This window comes from Micropterus salmoides, unplaced genomic scaffold (genome assembly GCF_014851395.1).
Source record: "Micropterus salmoides isolate LMB-PRFRI ecotype aquatic unplaced genomic scaffold, ASM1485139v1 Ms_hic_scaffold_2898, whole genome shotgun sequence".
In the NCBI taxonomy this organism is placed as follows: Eukaryota; Metazoa; Chordata; class Actinopteri; order Centrarchiformes; family Centrarchidae; genus Micropterus; species Micropterus salmoides.
The window spans coordinates 360-17,174 of record NW_024042148.1 but is presented as its reverse complement, the minus strand read 5'-3'; the positions used below and the strand labels follow the sequence as shown (position 1 = coordinate 17,174).

The 16,815-nt window shown below is 42.2% G+C and overlaps 2 protein-coding genes across 5 annotated transcripts in view; one reads left to right on the top strand and one right to left on the bottom strand.

Moving 5' to 3' along the window:
- Window positions 1-3,494, top strand: part of ano10a (anoctamin 10a) — a 35,977-nt gene extending 32,483 nt beyond the window's left edge. For all 4 annotated transcript variants that reach the window (XM_038692120.1, XM_038692123.1, XM_038692122.1 and 1 more), the window contains one exon: window positions 2,020-3,494. In XM_038692120.1, coding sequence (XP_038548048.1) covers window positions 2,020-2,089 — 70 coding nt within the window. In that variant the 3' untranslated portion in view covers window positions 2,090-3,494. The remainder of the gene's footprint in view (window positions 1-2,019) is intronic.
- Window positions 3,495-4,757: 1,263 nt separating this feature from the next.
- On the bottom strand, window positions 4,758-14,826 carry LOC119882101 (SNF-related serine/threonine-protein kinase-like; the record flags this gene model as incomplete). Its single annotated transcript, XM_038692124.1, is given in 4 exon segments — window positions 4,758-8,265; window positions 8,593-8,702; window positions 9,249-9,450; window positions 14,692-14,826. Coding segments are annotated over 4 exon segments (1,615 nt in total), but the record flags the coding sequence as incomplete, so codon positions are not given.
- Between the last annotated feature and the right edge of the window lie 1,989 nt (window positions 14,827-16,815).

Genomic DNA, 16,815 nt, shown 5'->3' with positions numbered 1-16,815 from the left:
CATGAACTGCAACAGTGCATTCATTGTGAATTGTCCCCTATTAAATGGCATTAGTGGATTTTAATATCCTGCTGGTACAATACATTTATGGTGAATTGTCCCTACCCATTCATGTGTGGAGTTGGAGAAAAGCAATGTGTCCAGTCCAAAGTGTAGGGTTCCTCCTTGTGTTTACTGTCAGTTATTGCGGAACCACGAACAACCAGTCATTGGTCCGTCTCTGTTCCTGCCTTTACTGTCACTGAAAACAGGAGATATCCAGGCTGCAGATGTCCTGTTCATTAAATGTCTGGAAATTAAAAGGCACTAATTCTCTGGATTCTCCTCTGGAGGGAGGATGCAGTCTTTCTGCTTGTTGCTGAAAGGATTTAATTGCTCCTTCCTGTTCCCGGGGGAGGCCGTTCGTCTTTAACCCCTCTGCTGCCCCTGAAGAATCAGCTCTGAAGTTAAACGGCTGCCTCAGCACAAACCCCCTTGTGGATGGGTCTGTGGGACAGAAACTTTAATAACATCCAATTTGCCTGCTTTGCGTTTTGCCAGAAGCATGAAGGAATTAATTGATTAAAAAGTAACTCTGCCAAGATCAGCATCTTGGGACGAGGGGCTGCTTCAAAGTCGTGGACTGTAATTTATTAAAGAGCAACTGTTGGAGAAGCATCGTGGCCAACTGGAACCAAAGACTGACTGTAGTTACATCTTTAGTTATACACATAGACGTGCTCTTTCCTCTCTCATCTAACCTTGTGGAAAAATCCCAGCGGACAGACTTCCAGTGTTTGGACAGCTGTGCAACAATCCGATATGGGTTCCAGGATCAGGTTTTTGCTTCCAGTGTAACTACAGCTCTCATCGATGGCGCTGAGCTCCGCTCTCCTGCTTCTGATGACCCATGATCCTCCCTGAGTTATGTGCTGTCAGCAGAGCGCTACAAACGAGCCCTGCCTGCCGTTCCTGTGTGTGTCTGTGTGATGCAGAGAGCCTCCATCCGCCAGAGACTGTCCAGACCCGCTGCCCTGCTCCCATGTAATGCCGTTTTCCAAACTCTGCTCCTCGAGGGTAGGCCGCACACAGCCTTTGAGAAATGAACAAAGAAAACTCATCATTTATAATGCATGTGATGGATTTTTCTGCCCGTCTCCACTTCTCAATTCAGACATATCTCAACATCTGTACCCCAAAAAAAAACAAACTCTTTTCTTGTTTACCACTTTGTGTTAGTTGGAAAATCATTCCAATGAAGACTAACCAGCTTTCTGCTGGGTTTTTTTTCGTACATTGAGATTTTCATACACTGCATGTCATTTTTCACTGCTTTGAGCACTACACACACTATTCCATCCCTCTCATCTCAAAACTATATGCATGACTAGATGATTGTGATTCTTGTCCTCACAGTCATGGAGCCTGCGGTAGTTCAGGCAGCACAGAAGTCCTTTTATTCACCTTTGTCTCCCAGTATAAACATTTGGCTCTCATTGAGTTTGCAAACAACAACACTGAGCTGTGCTCCCGCCGCTCCCCGCCTGTATTAGCAATGGGTTGTTCATGAATTGTGTATATTGTGTTTGTGTACAACCTGCCTGACTGGTTGTGTTTTTTGCTCCCGTCTGACTCCTTTTTGGCGATGATCTCAGCAGTTTACTTGATGTTACTAAAGAGACAGATGAGGGCAGAAACTACAATAATGAGACTCAAATTGTGATAAACCGGAATAACCCTTTAAGGTGACCGATGAGACAAACGGCTAAGCTGTTGGCGTTGTCTTGTAAATAGTGCAGGGACACACACAAACTCCCTCCTCGGCTACTTGCACATTATCACATTCATCCAGAAGGTTGGTGGGAAGGTGGGTTTCTGCTTCTTATTCCAATAAAATGCCCAGCTTACAAAGCAGGATGGATGCCAACTTCTCTCAGATCCTTTTAAATAAATTACACCTAGAACACAAACGCGCGCAGCAGCTTTCTGTAGAGAAGCAAATCCAAATGAATGTGTTGCTGTTTGCCAACTGTGTTTCAGAAAATGCTTGAAGCCCCGGAGCTCAGTAAGACCATCCAGTGAGGAGGAGAGGAGGGCCTACAGATACTGATGGGCCGCCGGCTTCACCCAGCTTTAACAGATCCCACTGTTGTTTACACCGACACGCTAAGATTTTTATGCAGGGGTGTGCTATTGATCTGCAGTATCCTCACTACTCACCCCCTTCACCGAAGTAAAAATGGGGCAAACTGTGGTAAACTTTTCCAAGAGCGGATGAACAGACCAGATGAACTGTGTTGGTCTCTTGTTACTGTAAAGGGGTTTTATTATGGGGGGGTGTACATGGGACAAAAGCCAATCACAGAAGAATGCTGTATTATGACTATACTGTAGCAAATATTGCTGTTATATCCATGAAAGTAGTTTCTGTCCTGTTATGTGTGTTCTGTTCTTCAGCCACTGAAGTCACTTTGGGTTGGGTTTAAACAGTACTGTGGATTGGGATTATACACACCCTTTAAAACTTCCCCACCTACATTTATGATTACTAATGAGTTATAATCCTACAGGGTGATGGTTCATACACAGAAAACAAACTCACCATTTTACCAAAGACTCCTTCTAATAACCTACTGGCTTAAATGACAGTAAACAACTGATGCTGACTATCTTTCTGTATTAGAGCTGCTTGTAATTGATCAACATATTCTCATCTTAAGTTCTTTAGTCCAAGTATGGAAGCAAATAATGAAGCAGTGAAATTTAATTTGTACTAAATGTTAAACATTTAAATATCGCTGAAATATTTCTTACTTTGAAAACCATCTATCTGCAATTATGTGTCTGAATTCCCCTCTTAGAAATAAGAGTTTTATTGAAGGGCTCACATATTCAGATATTCATATGTCAGTCTGTGTGCTTAGTCTGTGTTGGTCATTTTCAGATCAAAAAGTCAAAACTTAAATTAAAACATCAAGTTACTCAAATCAGAAGTCAAGATAAAAAAGGTTAGTCATGTGACCCAAGAAGAAAAGTGACTGGAAACCCGAACATAGTGTTTTCTGTCAGAATTTATGAATCTGAGTTTTCCCTTCTGGGATTTAAAACCACATACATTCATATAGATGGATTTCCAAAGTAAAACATTTAATGCTAAAAATAAGTGGTATTTAAATTTCAACAACATTAGTGAATTAATTCAAATACTTCTTTTTTTTTTGCTCCCATAGACAAGAGATCATGACAAACATTGATGTGTGGCATGACCAGGGTATAATCCTATAACTATCAAAGTTTGTTACTTGCAGTGTAGATGAATATGACTTGAAGTGAAAACCACCCCTGGTGCCTTGAAATGCAATGCCTGTCCAAATAATTGTTTTTATATGCTCCACACACGCAGTCCACTGGTATTTACGTTACCTAATGTATTGAAACTGTGGTGGAGAATAAAGTATACTGAAACCTTAGAGGCTGTCTGCATTTTAAATAAACGTATAACAAAGGAAATGAAATGTGTGTCCAGCTGTATGTTTGTAGCATTATTGGATTTCAGTGCCTGAAACATGCTTCACACTGTCAGTTGAACCACTCTTTTTAGTTTCTAGTTGAAGCTCCACCGTGTTTGTGTGAGGAAATTAAGAGGCGAGTTCATAGAAAGATCAACTCTCTTGTAAACTCGGGCCGTGCCATCTGGTCAGGAGGCTTGTGGGTTACTTGAGTGGCGAGGCTAAGTGTACCAAGCATAAGGTTTCACGTAGCATGTTAATCACCAGTGACTGCTTTTCAGCACCTCCTATGACCTGGATCACAGCCTCGAGTCTCTGACCTACATGGCTGACCGTATCTTGAGCACATGTTCAGAGCAGAATTTAGTGTTTTAAAGCTGCAGCAATAGATTATTCATCATTTTTAATTAGCAGTGGATCGCATGACCAAGCTTGTAATGAAGATAGAAGTTTGTCGCCAAATTCTGCAGCTCCCCATAGCGCTTTCATAGCATCAGTCAGCTCATTGTTTTGAGGTTTTTAAGGCCCTCAACTTGCAGCAAACAGCAGACAGACACCATTAGAGACTAGCTGGTGAACATTTAGCAGCTTAAGGACCAACACTTATCTCAGTAGTACCAAAACTACTAAAAAGGAGAGTGAATATTGAACTGATATTCATCAGGTGGACACAAACACAACTCCAAAGGAATGATAATGTTTCTCTGTGTCTGCTGGATGAGTCAGTAGGCAACTTTTTGCTAACATGTTACTCATGTCAGCTTATAAAGGTGATATGTCAGTGTTGTGTTTGCGGCGTGTTTTTGCTGCCCCCAAGTGGCAGAAAAAGTGGACAATGCTAATATAATATTTACCATGGTCACATCTTCAGTTTTTAACGCGTTAGCATGCTAACATTTTCTAATTAGCCCTAAACAGAGTACCATACAGCTGAGGCTGATGGGAATTTCATTTGTTATGCAGGTATTTAAACGTTTTAACTGATGGTGCTGAGTGAAAAGTTCAGGGATCACCAAAATTCATCTTGAGGGGGACATGAATGTTTGTACCAAACATAACAATCCCCATCCAATAGTTGGCAGGTAGATAGTTTGAACCAAAGTTGTGACATATACATACACAGAGTCACGCTGCTAACGTGCCGAAAAATCAGTCAGATCTTCACTTCAGTGTTGGAGAATAATTCCAGCATTAGAGGATCATTCGTCTCACCCAGTCTCAGAAAAACAAAACAAAAAAATATAGTCAAGAAAGACCCAGAAGACGAGATGAGACAGTATTCCACATTTTATTTTTGGATATTACCATAGCTATATGTAACTTCTGACAACAGGTTTCAACTACAGAATAATACACTGAATATCTCTGTCGGTTCCTACTCGTGTTTATTTTTTCATTTTCTTTTCTTTCCATTTGCTTTTTGGTCCAGTAACATTTCTGTGGCTGATTCTCTCTCCTCTGTGTCATTGAATGTCAAACACTGAAACACATGCACGTCATTCACCTGGATACAGCTGAGTAAGACAACAGTCAAAGAGACCTGACGGTATGAACAGAATCGTGTCGTTTTTCCTCACACGGCCATATTTTTAGCTGAGACACCCATACAGTATTACTAATCATCATAAGGCTAGATTACTGTACAGCTATGCACCAAAGGGTTCACTCTGCTGTTCTAGATAAAGAGCACCATATTTACAACTCTATTTACATTTGGTTTTTAAAAGAAAACTCAGACAACAACCAAAGAGAGAGGAAAAAAATATTTAAAACATAGCTTTCCTTTTTTTTTCTTTTCAGTCCAACGAGGCCGCTGTAAGGCTGCACGTTTGGAATTCAAAATATTAAACTAATGAAAATGTTTCTGTACAGATAGCTGCAACACACAGTATAGCTTATTGCCAATGCCCTTAAAGAATTTCCCCATTTCCCCTTTCCCGTCTTTCATACGTCCATCTCTTGGCTGCCTCTTTTTAAAGCTGTAAGTCATGAGCCTTTTCTCTTGCACAGGTGACTTCCTACTGATTTACCTGGTGCACGCGCACTTATTCTAACCAGTGAGACTTCACACAGACCCCCTGTCGACATTTGAAAACAGCAGGTCGCTCAAAAAATGTACAAGTTTTAAAAATAAACTTTACTTTTAAACATACTGTATATACATACTTGATACACGAGTCAACACGCTGCGCCCACATGTGCAGTCAGCTTTGGGGCGACATGTGGGCGCAGGTGAGACTGCAAGAAGCCAGCAGAGGTCAAATCAGAACGGATATTGGTAGTGTGTTTGTTTCTACAGAGAGCCAGACACAACTAATGTTCTCTTTCAGCAACTACAGCAACACATTTAAAACAGGAATAAAAAAATAAGAATACCTCATTTTAAATAAATGGTCAGCAGTAACATTTCAATTATCTTGCTACAGTATCAATATTATCACCTGTTTGCTGCCACAGAGGAGTGCACACCCTAACCCACCGGGTTCTCTCTTGCTGTCCCATTTATTAAGCTAAAACGGTGTTGCCTCTACAGACAAATTTAAAGGGGTTTTGATAGATAATATGTTGCAATTGTGAATAAATGGAGCTGAATTCATTCAAGTAAAAAAAAAAAAAAAAAGTTTTTAAAAAGCTAATAAAACAGATTGTCTGAGTGCAAAGTGGAGACAAAATTAAAACCTTGACAGAAGTGGTCAAAAGGCGCCTGGTACATGTATTCCACTTCATAATCCAGCGGCTAGCTAACATTCAGAGGGGAGCAGAGGTTCGAGGTGGAGGAAGGAGGGGGAAATATCTGACATTTCAAGAGATATTTTTGAGAACAAAGTTGTGGTAAAAACAAATAAAAAATTTAAGTTATAGTTTAACTAGAAAAAGTCATATTAGTGGAACAGTCACAACTTTCATGAGAAGAATTTTAGAAGAATGAGTATTTCTTGTCTGTAATCTCATTTTATTAAGACTTTATTCCTGAAATGTTATGACTTTTCCCTCACAAAACTACACCTTGAGCTTTTTTTGTAAAATCACAGCTTTATCTTAAATTATTAATATTTGTGAAGTAATAGAATTTGTTAAATAACTTATTTATTATTATAGTATTACGACTTTTGTCCCTTACTACTATGGTTTGTGACTTTTTCTCAGAAATTTGGACTCTATGCTCATACCATTAAAACATTTTACTCTGTGACCATCAAATCCAACCCTCCTCATTTGAATATGTTCTAAAACCAGCATATTGTTAGTAAGACAATGAGTTCCACTAATCCGAAGGGCAGTTAGTGGACATAAAACAAACGTACATAACACACTGATAAATGTTATAAAACAGCCATTAACAACATACACTCAGACAAACAAAACTGTGACAGTAAGGAGAGGTTAAGACAACAGCAGAAGGCAGCTGTGTTGATGTTGAGGTCAGCTTTCTGCTACAGCCAAACACAAGACACACTGCAACACGTTAAAAGGAGGAGTAGTGTGTTCAAACGGATGATCTGAAGAGGGACTGAGGGAAAAGATGGAGAGGTGAACGCGGGAGCAGAAGGTTGCTTTTCAGCTGGTTGTGCTGGGCGGGAAGCTGATGGTCCACAGAGGGTTGGAGCTTCAGATGACCTGGCAGCAGCTGGCCGGAGCCGAGGTACAGAGCAGGCCATCCCTGGAGCCTCCGCCCCGCTGGATGTTGACAGAGATGGTCTTCTCACACAGAGGTAGTTGAAGCACGCCGTTTTTCAAAGTGCTCAGGTTGCTGTGAGTGTCCCTGCCGCCCGGCCCCGCCTGCAGCCCGGGGGGGCCGTGTGGCGCTGTTTTGCGGTGGTGATGCTGTGTGGCGGGGGTGCGTGGCAGGGCGGTGGTGGGGAGGGTGATGGTGTCCAGGCTCCCCGTGGAGCCGATGCACATCCTCCAGGCTGATTTCTCCTGGATTTTCACGCTCCCTCCTGAGAGGCTGCCAGGGTCTATGATGAACTTCCCCCCTCTTCCTCCTCGACCTCCCCGCCCCCCGCGGTGGTGTTGCAGCTGGGAGCTGAGGCACAGACTCATCAGCTTCAGGCTCTCCACCAGCTCGGTGCCGCGGCTGACCGTGCGGGACGAGCGGGACAGAGAGCTGAGGGAAGGGTTAGTAGTGCTACTGTTGTTACAACAACTGGAGGGGCTGTCTTGTCCTTTATTACCCCCTCCTCCTCCCCCACCACCCCCTCCACCACCACCCTCTCCTCCTCCATTGCTTCCTCCTCCAGGAGGACTCCCCCTGTCTGGACCAGAGGTTCCCCCTCCCTCTCCGGGAGGTTTACTCTGCCCTGAGCTGCTGCCTCCCCCGTTGCCGCCCGAGCTACCAGGCGGCCCCTCGCTGCTGTCCCTTCTGTTCCAACTGTAACTGAAACCTGAGTCTTTGTCCAGACGCCTCCGGTGGCTCTCCGAGTCGTCATCGCTAGTCTCAGAGCTCGAACACGATGACCCCCTCCCCTGGCTCTTGCGCCGGTGGTAGCGCTTCTGCGTGGACCCCGGGGACGAGGAGGAGCCGGCCGCGGAGCTCAGGCTGGCGGCGTTCCCGGCCATGTTCATCTTGAGACGGCTGAGTTTGGGGGGCAGGCCCTCATCCATGTCGAAGTCGTCGTCCGACTCCCCCTCCTCTTCGAAGATCTGGTTGAGCACCGGGGCACTCTTCCTGGAGGTTAGGCGGTTGGTGATGGAGGGCGGCTTACGCCGCAGGACCACCTGGGTCGGGAGGGGAGATGGGTCCTGCTCTTCCTCCTCCTCCTCATCCTCCATCACCCTGATAAAACATGGGACATGATTCATCAGATTTTATTTACCAGTTTAGAACAGGATCATCTAGACCATTTTGATTTGAAACAGGGCTGAAACTAACATTTCTTTTCATTATCAATTTATCTTCCTATTATTTTCTCAATTAATCAATTTATCGTTTGGTCTCTAAACAGTAAAAAGTAACCATCACATTTCCTAAGAATCCAAGGCGATGTCTTAGAAAATACTGTATCTGAATAACAGACTAAAACCTAAAGATATTCAGTTTATAATGAGCTATAAAACAAAGAAAGGTTTGACTTTTTTCCACTTTCGAAAGCTGAATCCAGACCTGAACAGGCAGGTTCGCTGCTTGGCTGCGGCTGAGGTGGATGGCGTGGGGGCCCTGATTGTCCCAGAGGTAGACCCAGGAGCAGAGCCCGAGGTGGCAGCACAGGCTCCCTGGAATGACGTGAAAGACCGGCCACATGCATTAGAAATTACAAGAGGATGTTTAAGTATCAGATTCAACAGCAGAAACTCAAAATCATGTGTCAGAGCACTTTAAAACCAACAGAGCCAAATTTCATCTGTGGATACACAAAGACTAAGTCTAACAAAACATTTCGGCCATGAGCTCACTTAGAGATTACACAGCTGATCAAGGTACTTCAGTGCCAACGAGAATTAGTTCAACTCTAATATCTCTTAAACTCTAAAAGAAACTGTACTCACGGTGCGAGGAACAATATGTGAATGGGCTGTTTAATAAGTCAGTCAGTCGGACAACAGCAGCTCTGGACCACGCCCACTTGTTTCATACAGTGGTGGCATCCGTGAGCTGATTGTACGGATGGTTTTAATCTGACCCTACTGTGCACATCTATGGAGTTACGCTATGTGGAGAACCGAACCTTCCTTCAGAAAACTGCGGCAGATGTGTGTCGCTCTGCTGGCTCACGCTTTCTTTGCCTCAGTGGTAGATAAGTGTGATGGAGATGAGCGTACCTGGGATGGCGGTCCTGAACAGTCCGTCAGTGTGGTTTCCTCTCGTCGGCCCAGCTCCAGCATGCCCTTGGAGCGATGACCGTTGAGCAGGTTCTCTGCGCTGCGGGCCGGGGACTGGGGTCCCCCAGCGTGGGAGATAGAGGACGCTGCCAAGCTGTCCTCTATGTCCTGGTGCATGTCCACTCTGGTGGGCCACGACTGCCTGTACAGATAAGACAGAGAGTATTTAATATTCTCAGGTCTTTGATCATTATGTCTGGATTTGCTTTGGCAGGAAACTTCACTCTGCTTTAAACACAACATGCATAGTCATTTCTTCTTCTTCAAGTGATGTGCAAAGTTATCAGCAAATAAAAACCATCTCAGTGTCTGTATTTGCCTGTATAATCTACTATATCTAATCTATTATACAGACATGTTGCCAGGGGGAAGAGGGGAGAGGAGAGGGAGATAACACACAACTTCAAAGATGTTATATATAGAAGTTGTTCCACTGGAATATGTAAATATCATACTACATGCTTTCTGACCCAAGTGGGATAAATATATTAATCTCCCCGTAAAAAGAAAAATTGCCATGACTGCACTCTACTTTGACTTGATTCCCATTAACAATCAGCCCGACAGAAGTGATTCTGACTCCAGGTCATTTATGTCCACGCGCTGCTTTATTCAGTGTTTGTGCTCGTCTAATAGCGCTGCTGCACAAAGGCCACACTGTGCATCTGTTTTCAGCTCCTCCATTCACTGATAGTGAATGATGCACCAATTAAACACGCTCTGCTCAGACCTGGAAGAAGTGGGGAAAAGAGTTTGTAAAGCCGATTGCTCAGCGGATAGAAAGCTGTGAATGTCAACCGGTGTAGCTGAACATCATTAAACTTGAGCTGATGCAGGAGATCGCGCCATCCTGTGAGCAATCACGAAAACCCAGCAGCTGACAGATGGAAGCATTTCTCTGAACACTGCAACAACATTTCACAAAGAGTGTCAGCTTATAGGAGAATCATTACCTGTCACCACTCATAACAAACACTAAATACAGTGTTTCTCATTCTGTGACTGCGTACAATGTCGTATTTACAGCTGAAGCAAAGCCTTGAATGACCTGCCTACCCGACCTTACATGTTATGCTTATTGGGCGGTGCAAGGTCATGACTTAATTTTGAAGGCAGTTTAATTCTACCAAATTTACAAGAGCTACACAGATCCCACGTCCAGTATCGGAGTCTTTTCCAGGGGACGTCTGAAGTGTCCAATCAGCTACGTGAGTAAACTGATCTTGTGTAAAATCTGTAAAATGATGCCTCGAGCGCAGGGCAAATGACTCACCACTTCTACGCCTCTCCCACAGGTGACAGGACGCTTGTTGCGCTGCAGACAGTTACGATGACATTTACACCTTTAGTATATTTGTGTGATTTCACTTAAGACCGAATAACTTCTAGTTCTGTCGAGGCTTTTTAATATGAAATGTTCTCTGGAGCAGCTTTATGGCAGGATTAAGTCTCTGTGAGTTACGGAAGAAGGAAAGATACAGGTTTTATACTGTATATAAAACTAGAATCTTGGCCTAGATTATTAATTATTTGTTTAGATTAGAGCGCAAATGACACTGAACACTTGAGAGCAAAAACTATATCAATAAATATAAATTTAATAAACTGATCCGTTTCACCTACAGCAGTGTTTGGCAAGAGACGCCTGCTGGCCAAATAAATAAATAAATAAATAAATAAATTGATAGCGGCTGGTGCTGTCAGCAACATTTACTCACATAATCACTTCCTCTTGAGTGATTGCGCCTACAAAGTAAAAACCTGTGTTTTTTTTCCAGCAATGCTGCATTTGCAGTTGAATTCAGAGCTGGTAAGCATTTTGACTCTTTTGAAAGACATTCAAAAGAATCTGAATGAGAAGCGCAGGACTTTCCTCTGCCTGAAGATGCTGGGGAAATGAAAATAAACGTCCATAGGTTGATGGCATGTGGAACAATTGCCGGGACTTCAGCACATGCTTTATAGTGAACATGTGAAACAGTCTCTTCATAGTAGTACATCTGCTGAAGAGGAAAAAAATATATTCGCGCACGGGACCAAACACACAACCCTCCAATTGAAAGGCCTGTGCACTAGCTAACCAAAAATTGTTTTAAATTATAAAACTTATTTGCCGACCTCTGGCCTACAGCGTTAATAACAATGAAACAACATGACAATGGCGGAGATACTGCTAGATATTCAGCACTTACGATAAAACATGAAACTCTTTTACATTCGTTTCTAACATATCAAACCTGCGTGATGACGATAACTCTGTTTCAACAATTCACTACCACACCGGAACCTATAAGCCCGGATAAGCTTCTCTAGTATATTTATTAATTCTAAACGTCTAATCGCACCAAACGAGACACTGCACTCTCGTGGGTCCGCAGCAACACGCGCGCCACGTTTGAAGTCGACTGGATGAACGGTTCCTGGCATGATTGTTGGCCTAAACATACGTTGAATACCATCTTTTCTATCTTTTAAAACATTTCATAAAGTATATTTGTGTTAGGACCACACTTACGTGAGTTTGGATTTGCATTTGCACTGTAGTAAAATAAAAAAATCATTTAAAACAATACCTAGTTCTGTTCAAGAAAGGTGGAGACATTTAGAGAGCTGTACAACGCTGCATGCAAGATAAAGACTTTATAACGACAGGACTGGTAATGATACTAAAATAACATGCATGGGTATTAGATCCATGTATTCAGTGAAAACAAACAATTGGCAGACAAAACAAGATGGCAGATTGTTTCCTGGAAGCTTTGTGTTGACAGGAATGGGATGAAACAAACAGTGAGACCGAGCAATCCCCTGACAGCACACTTAGAAGTCAGAAAACAATTAATCACATGAGAGACGTTGCTGTTAGCTCGACTGTCTTGAATGCACTCACTGACTCCATGTTTGCACACAAACACACGCAAACATCTAAGACTACATCCGTATTACGAAGGATAAATGTGAGAGGACCTGCATTCACACTTGGTTTTCCAAGTGTTTAGTCAAATGCCAAAAAACAACTTTAATTATTATTTGACATCTGAAAGAAGAACATATATATCCAGCAATGACCTGGTAAGGAGCGAAACAGACCTGGTAGTGTTAGACCTCGTCTACACTGCCTAAATGTCTAAAATGCTAAGTTTGTGTGGACTGAAGACGAAGAGGAAAAGCGTTCAAATTCAGCCTCATGCACGCACACACACACTTGCATTGTATCTGATAAGGTCCTTACAGACAGTAAGGAAAGCAATTTGTTTTTAAGCATCGTTTAAACAATGATTAGTAAGTGTGTGTGTGTCGTAGGCCTGGCAGTGGAACAAACCCTGGTATATGGGTCAGTCTGAGCCAATAAGCAGAGGTCTCCCTTAAACACATTAGTCACTATGTTCTGGACCGGGATCACAGCACAGCAGGCTGAAGATTCATTTCACCAGAGCTCAGTGACACCAGGCTGCAGGGCTACTGCTCCACTACTGAGGGAACAGAGAGGAAAGCACCATCGTATCTAAGTAAAGCATGAGGAGGAGAGGAGGTGCCCATAATCAAACCCCCTCAATTATTAAAACATCAGGAAGTGTCAAACATGCTGAATTCACACAATGACGCAGGTACACATAAAGGCCTACAGACACCAACTCAACTTTGTCACTTACAGTGTTTGCGCAAGTCACTGTTGCTATGTACACACTGCCCGTCTGTAGGCGGCACAGTGAAATGTGATGACTAATGTTTCCTCCTATGTTTTGTCTTAGTATTTTGCTTGCATATGCCATTACAATTAGCTATGTGCGAAACCGCAAAGATTATTTTTACGAGCAGTGTGCTAAAAATACTACCACATACAGTAATCTACCACCTCTATATTATATGTTTGCTATATCAGTGCCTTTTGTTGATGTTTAACTTCTCATGAAGCTAATGTGCTCATCAATGTCACTTTTTGTGAACCGAGCAATCACAGCCTTGATAGAGCAAGACATTTAAAAAAGCTGATGTGCTACAGCAAACTTTGACAATGTTGACCCACAAGAACACACAAAAAAGAAACTGCTGTAACTGGAATTACTACAAGTAAGCTATCTACTATTATATGAAATTAAAATGAATATTAAATTATAATCAATATACTAACATAATATAATTAATATTAATATTATACTAACAGTATACTTCATATTTAATTTTATAATATCACTAATACAGTCATTTATTCTAGTTCCTCCTCCAGGTTGTGGATGGAGCCTCTGCAGTGAACAGATGCAGGTTTAATTAGAGGCAGGATGCCATAATGCCAATATGTGCTGCTTCTAGCTGGGGGGCTGCTGGTGTATCATCACGTATCCGTCCCTGGTTCAAAAACTAAAAAGTCCCACATTCCACAAGCCAAAATGCACCAATCACAGCAGAGTTTTCTGTGATGTCTATTTTCACTTATCACTGTGATGAGTGATCAGTTTTCAATTCGTCAAAAAAATCTGTTTCAACTTCCATAGACTTCCACTTCACACACACAGTATAAATATGTATGTAATAAAATGTGTTACTTGAAGATTTTTCACCGTGCTCCTACATGTCTTTGTGTACTTGGGGAAAAGGTTAGCGTTGAGCTTGAAAATAATTATAAATTAAAATAAATGTTGCCTTCATGCTTAATAAGCTTTTTAAAGGATTTCTTAGATATAAAGGATCCTCTGCAGAAGAAGAATGTAAACTGTGCCGTGAGTGCCAGCACAGCTGCCCTGCTGAAGCCTCCTCTCTCTCGTCTCTTCCTTATTTGTTCCTCTCCTCTGTAGCTCTGTGCATCACCTAGCTATCCTCTTCCTTTTAACAAGAAAGAAAAAAGGACTTACTAAAGGGATAAACTATAAACTATATTTTCTTAGTTTATACCATTATGTTGACTGGAGTCAAACTTCCTCACCAGTGAATGGAAAGAATGTAAAACATCAGTGAGTTAAAAATAATGATGGAAAATCGGAGAGACTAAGGGCCAGATTCCTCTCCCATTTCCTCTGCTCCATCTCTCCTGAGCCCAGCAGGTGGAGGGCCCAGTGAACCCAGTAATGGAAATGAAACCTTTGGAGATGCAGCTCAGTCTTAAGTACCTATGGCTGGGCTGCAGTGTGAGGTGGTGGAGCGAGGTAGGTCAATTACCCCCTTCTCGGCTCATACTATGACTCAGATAGTCATTATGATGATGAGCAGTGATATTTCTTGTTCACGCTCTTCACTAGTTCGCTATTAAAAATAACCTGGAAATCTACAGAGGCCACAGCATGGGAAAGGTCGCTCTTTCATTTAAGTATTAGCTGTAATGGTAATGCTTTCATGCTTGCTGTGTCACTACATCTTGTTGTTATTGCAGGTTTGAATCATTCTTTACCTGAAGTGTGCCTTGATGTTGCTGGGGCTGGAGGAGCGGGGCTGGACCTCCTTCTCCTGCTTCTCCCTCAGGATCCTCTCTGCTAGCAGGTAGTATGTGGCTGTGATCTGGTTGTATTTGTTGGTCTCCAGGGCTCTGAAACAACACCGTTAAATTACGATCTTATACATGGAATAGAATAGAAAATGAGACGTGGGGATGGGATGAAGAGAGTTAAGGACAATAACAAATAAGGGATGTCTTTATTAGAGACAATCCAAAAGAAAAATTATAATTTTTTTTTACAAAATTATATCATTGATACATCTGATGATCATGTTCTCAAGGAATCTTTTTGTCCGTAAGATAAAAGTGAAAGAAGTTTATTGGAAAATATTTAGTTTACCATCATGTATGGCAAAGAAAAACTGAAAATCCTCACATCTGAGAAGCTGCAAACCAACAAATGTTTGACATTTTTGCTTAGAAAATGACCCCAACGATAATTGGATTATCAAAATAGTTGTAGATTTCTGTCAATCGAAACTTTTTTGCAGCTCTACATCTGTCGAAAAAAAAAAAAAAAACGCATGTGAAAATATGAAATGAAGGCAATTATTTCAGCAACGTCGACACAAGATAATTCCACAGGGTAACAGCAGACCGCTCGACACAGATGCAAAGCGTTGTAAGATGCATTTATCCTGGGGGAAATTTCATTTATGTGCAGTATCATTTTGAGACTGAACTTGCAGTTGATCATAAATGGAGGAAACCCCACAGCAATCCAAACACCGCAACACAACAGAGAAGCACATGTTCCAGCAACAGCACTGGCAAGGTGGAAGCACTGTGGTCGAGGTTCACCATGTCAGAAATCAGGTCTGACCTGCCCGTTGTGATGCCAGACAAGGTATGTAGCTGTCAACGTTTAGATGTCTACTAGCCACAATATTTAGATTAACAAAGCTCCAAACCTGCATTCCACAGAGGCAGAGCAGACAAAATGCAGAGGTACTACTGCTAAGCTACGAGAAACACAAATTTTGAAGCAGGAAACCTCTCACTAGTGGTATTTGGTAGTGGACATTTCACAGTCCCATACCTCTAAAAAGGCCCAGGCTATAGAAACTGATTAAATGAGCAAAGCGATGTCCCAGTGCAACATTACATGTCATTGTGAAGCATGACCTGTTGACCTCTGTAACCCAGATGTTATATGTTTAGTCTGTATGGGGAAGCACATTTCTCAGACTCCCTGAGCAGCCAGTAGGATTAGAGCTTAATCTCTGCATATTAATGCAACCAATCTAATCCTGAACACTGCTGCCAACGGCTGTATACGCAGGAGGAGAGAGAGCACTTATGCACTGTTTAGGTGTGTTTGTACTCTCACTTTGAGCTTCGATGTACTTGTTTGTACATGGAAATACTGTTTTTAGTTGTAGCACAAAGCACAGGAAATTTACATCCTGTTATATCAATAACCCAAGAACTCCCTGCTCTGCTGTCCAGTGTGTGTGTGTTGTTGAAACACACAGACGAGAGGGACAGAGAATCTAGCACGACCATTATATATATATTTTTTTTTATTTTTTTACAGATCTGCATGATTCACATGGGTCACATTTTCAAGTCGGAAAAATCTGGAATTCCAGGTTAATCCGGAAAAAAATCACATCCCTGAGAGTTTGGTTAGTGGACTAACAATAAGAGATGAGAATACTGTTCATCCTTAAATATTTATGTTCAGCTATCCCTTATCCATCCCAGCAGATCAGACTGGGATTAGAATATAACAAGGGGGAGTTATCTGCAGCTAAATGGTATTTTCCTCAGAAATATCTATTAATAACCGTAGTGCCACTGCTTCCTTTGATCCAGTGGGGCATAGCTAACTGAATGGCAGGCCAGGGGCATTGTGTTTTTAAGTATGAGAGCCAATCAAAACTCCCTTCTCTTTAGCTGACCAAGTACTGTGGAGCATGAAAACCTCCCAGACTTTTGAGATGGAGCTCTTTGTGCCCCACGGTTTGTGATCGCTAGGCACGGTCTCTGCTGTGTGACACTTAAGAGCTTCTGTAGCAGACAGGAGTAGAGAATGTAGGTTAAAGCACAACTGTAGTAACACAGTTACACACACAC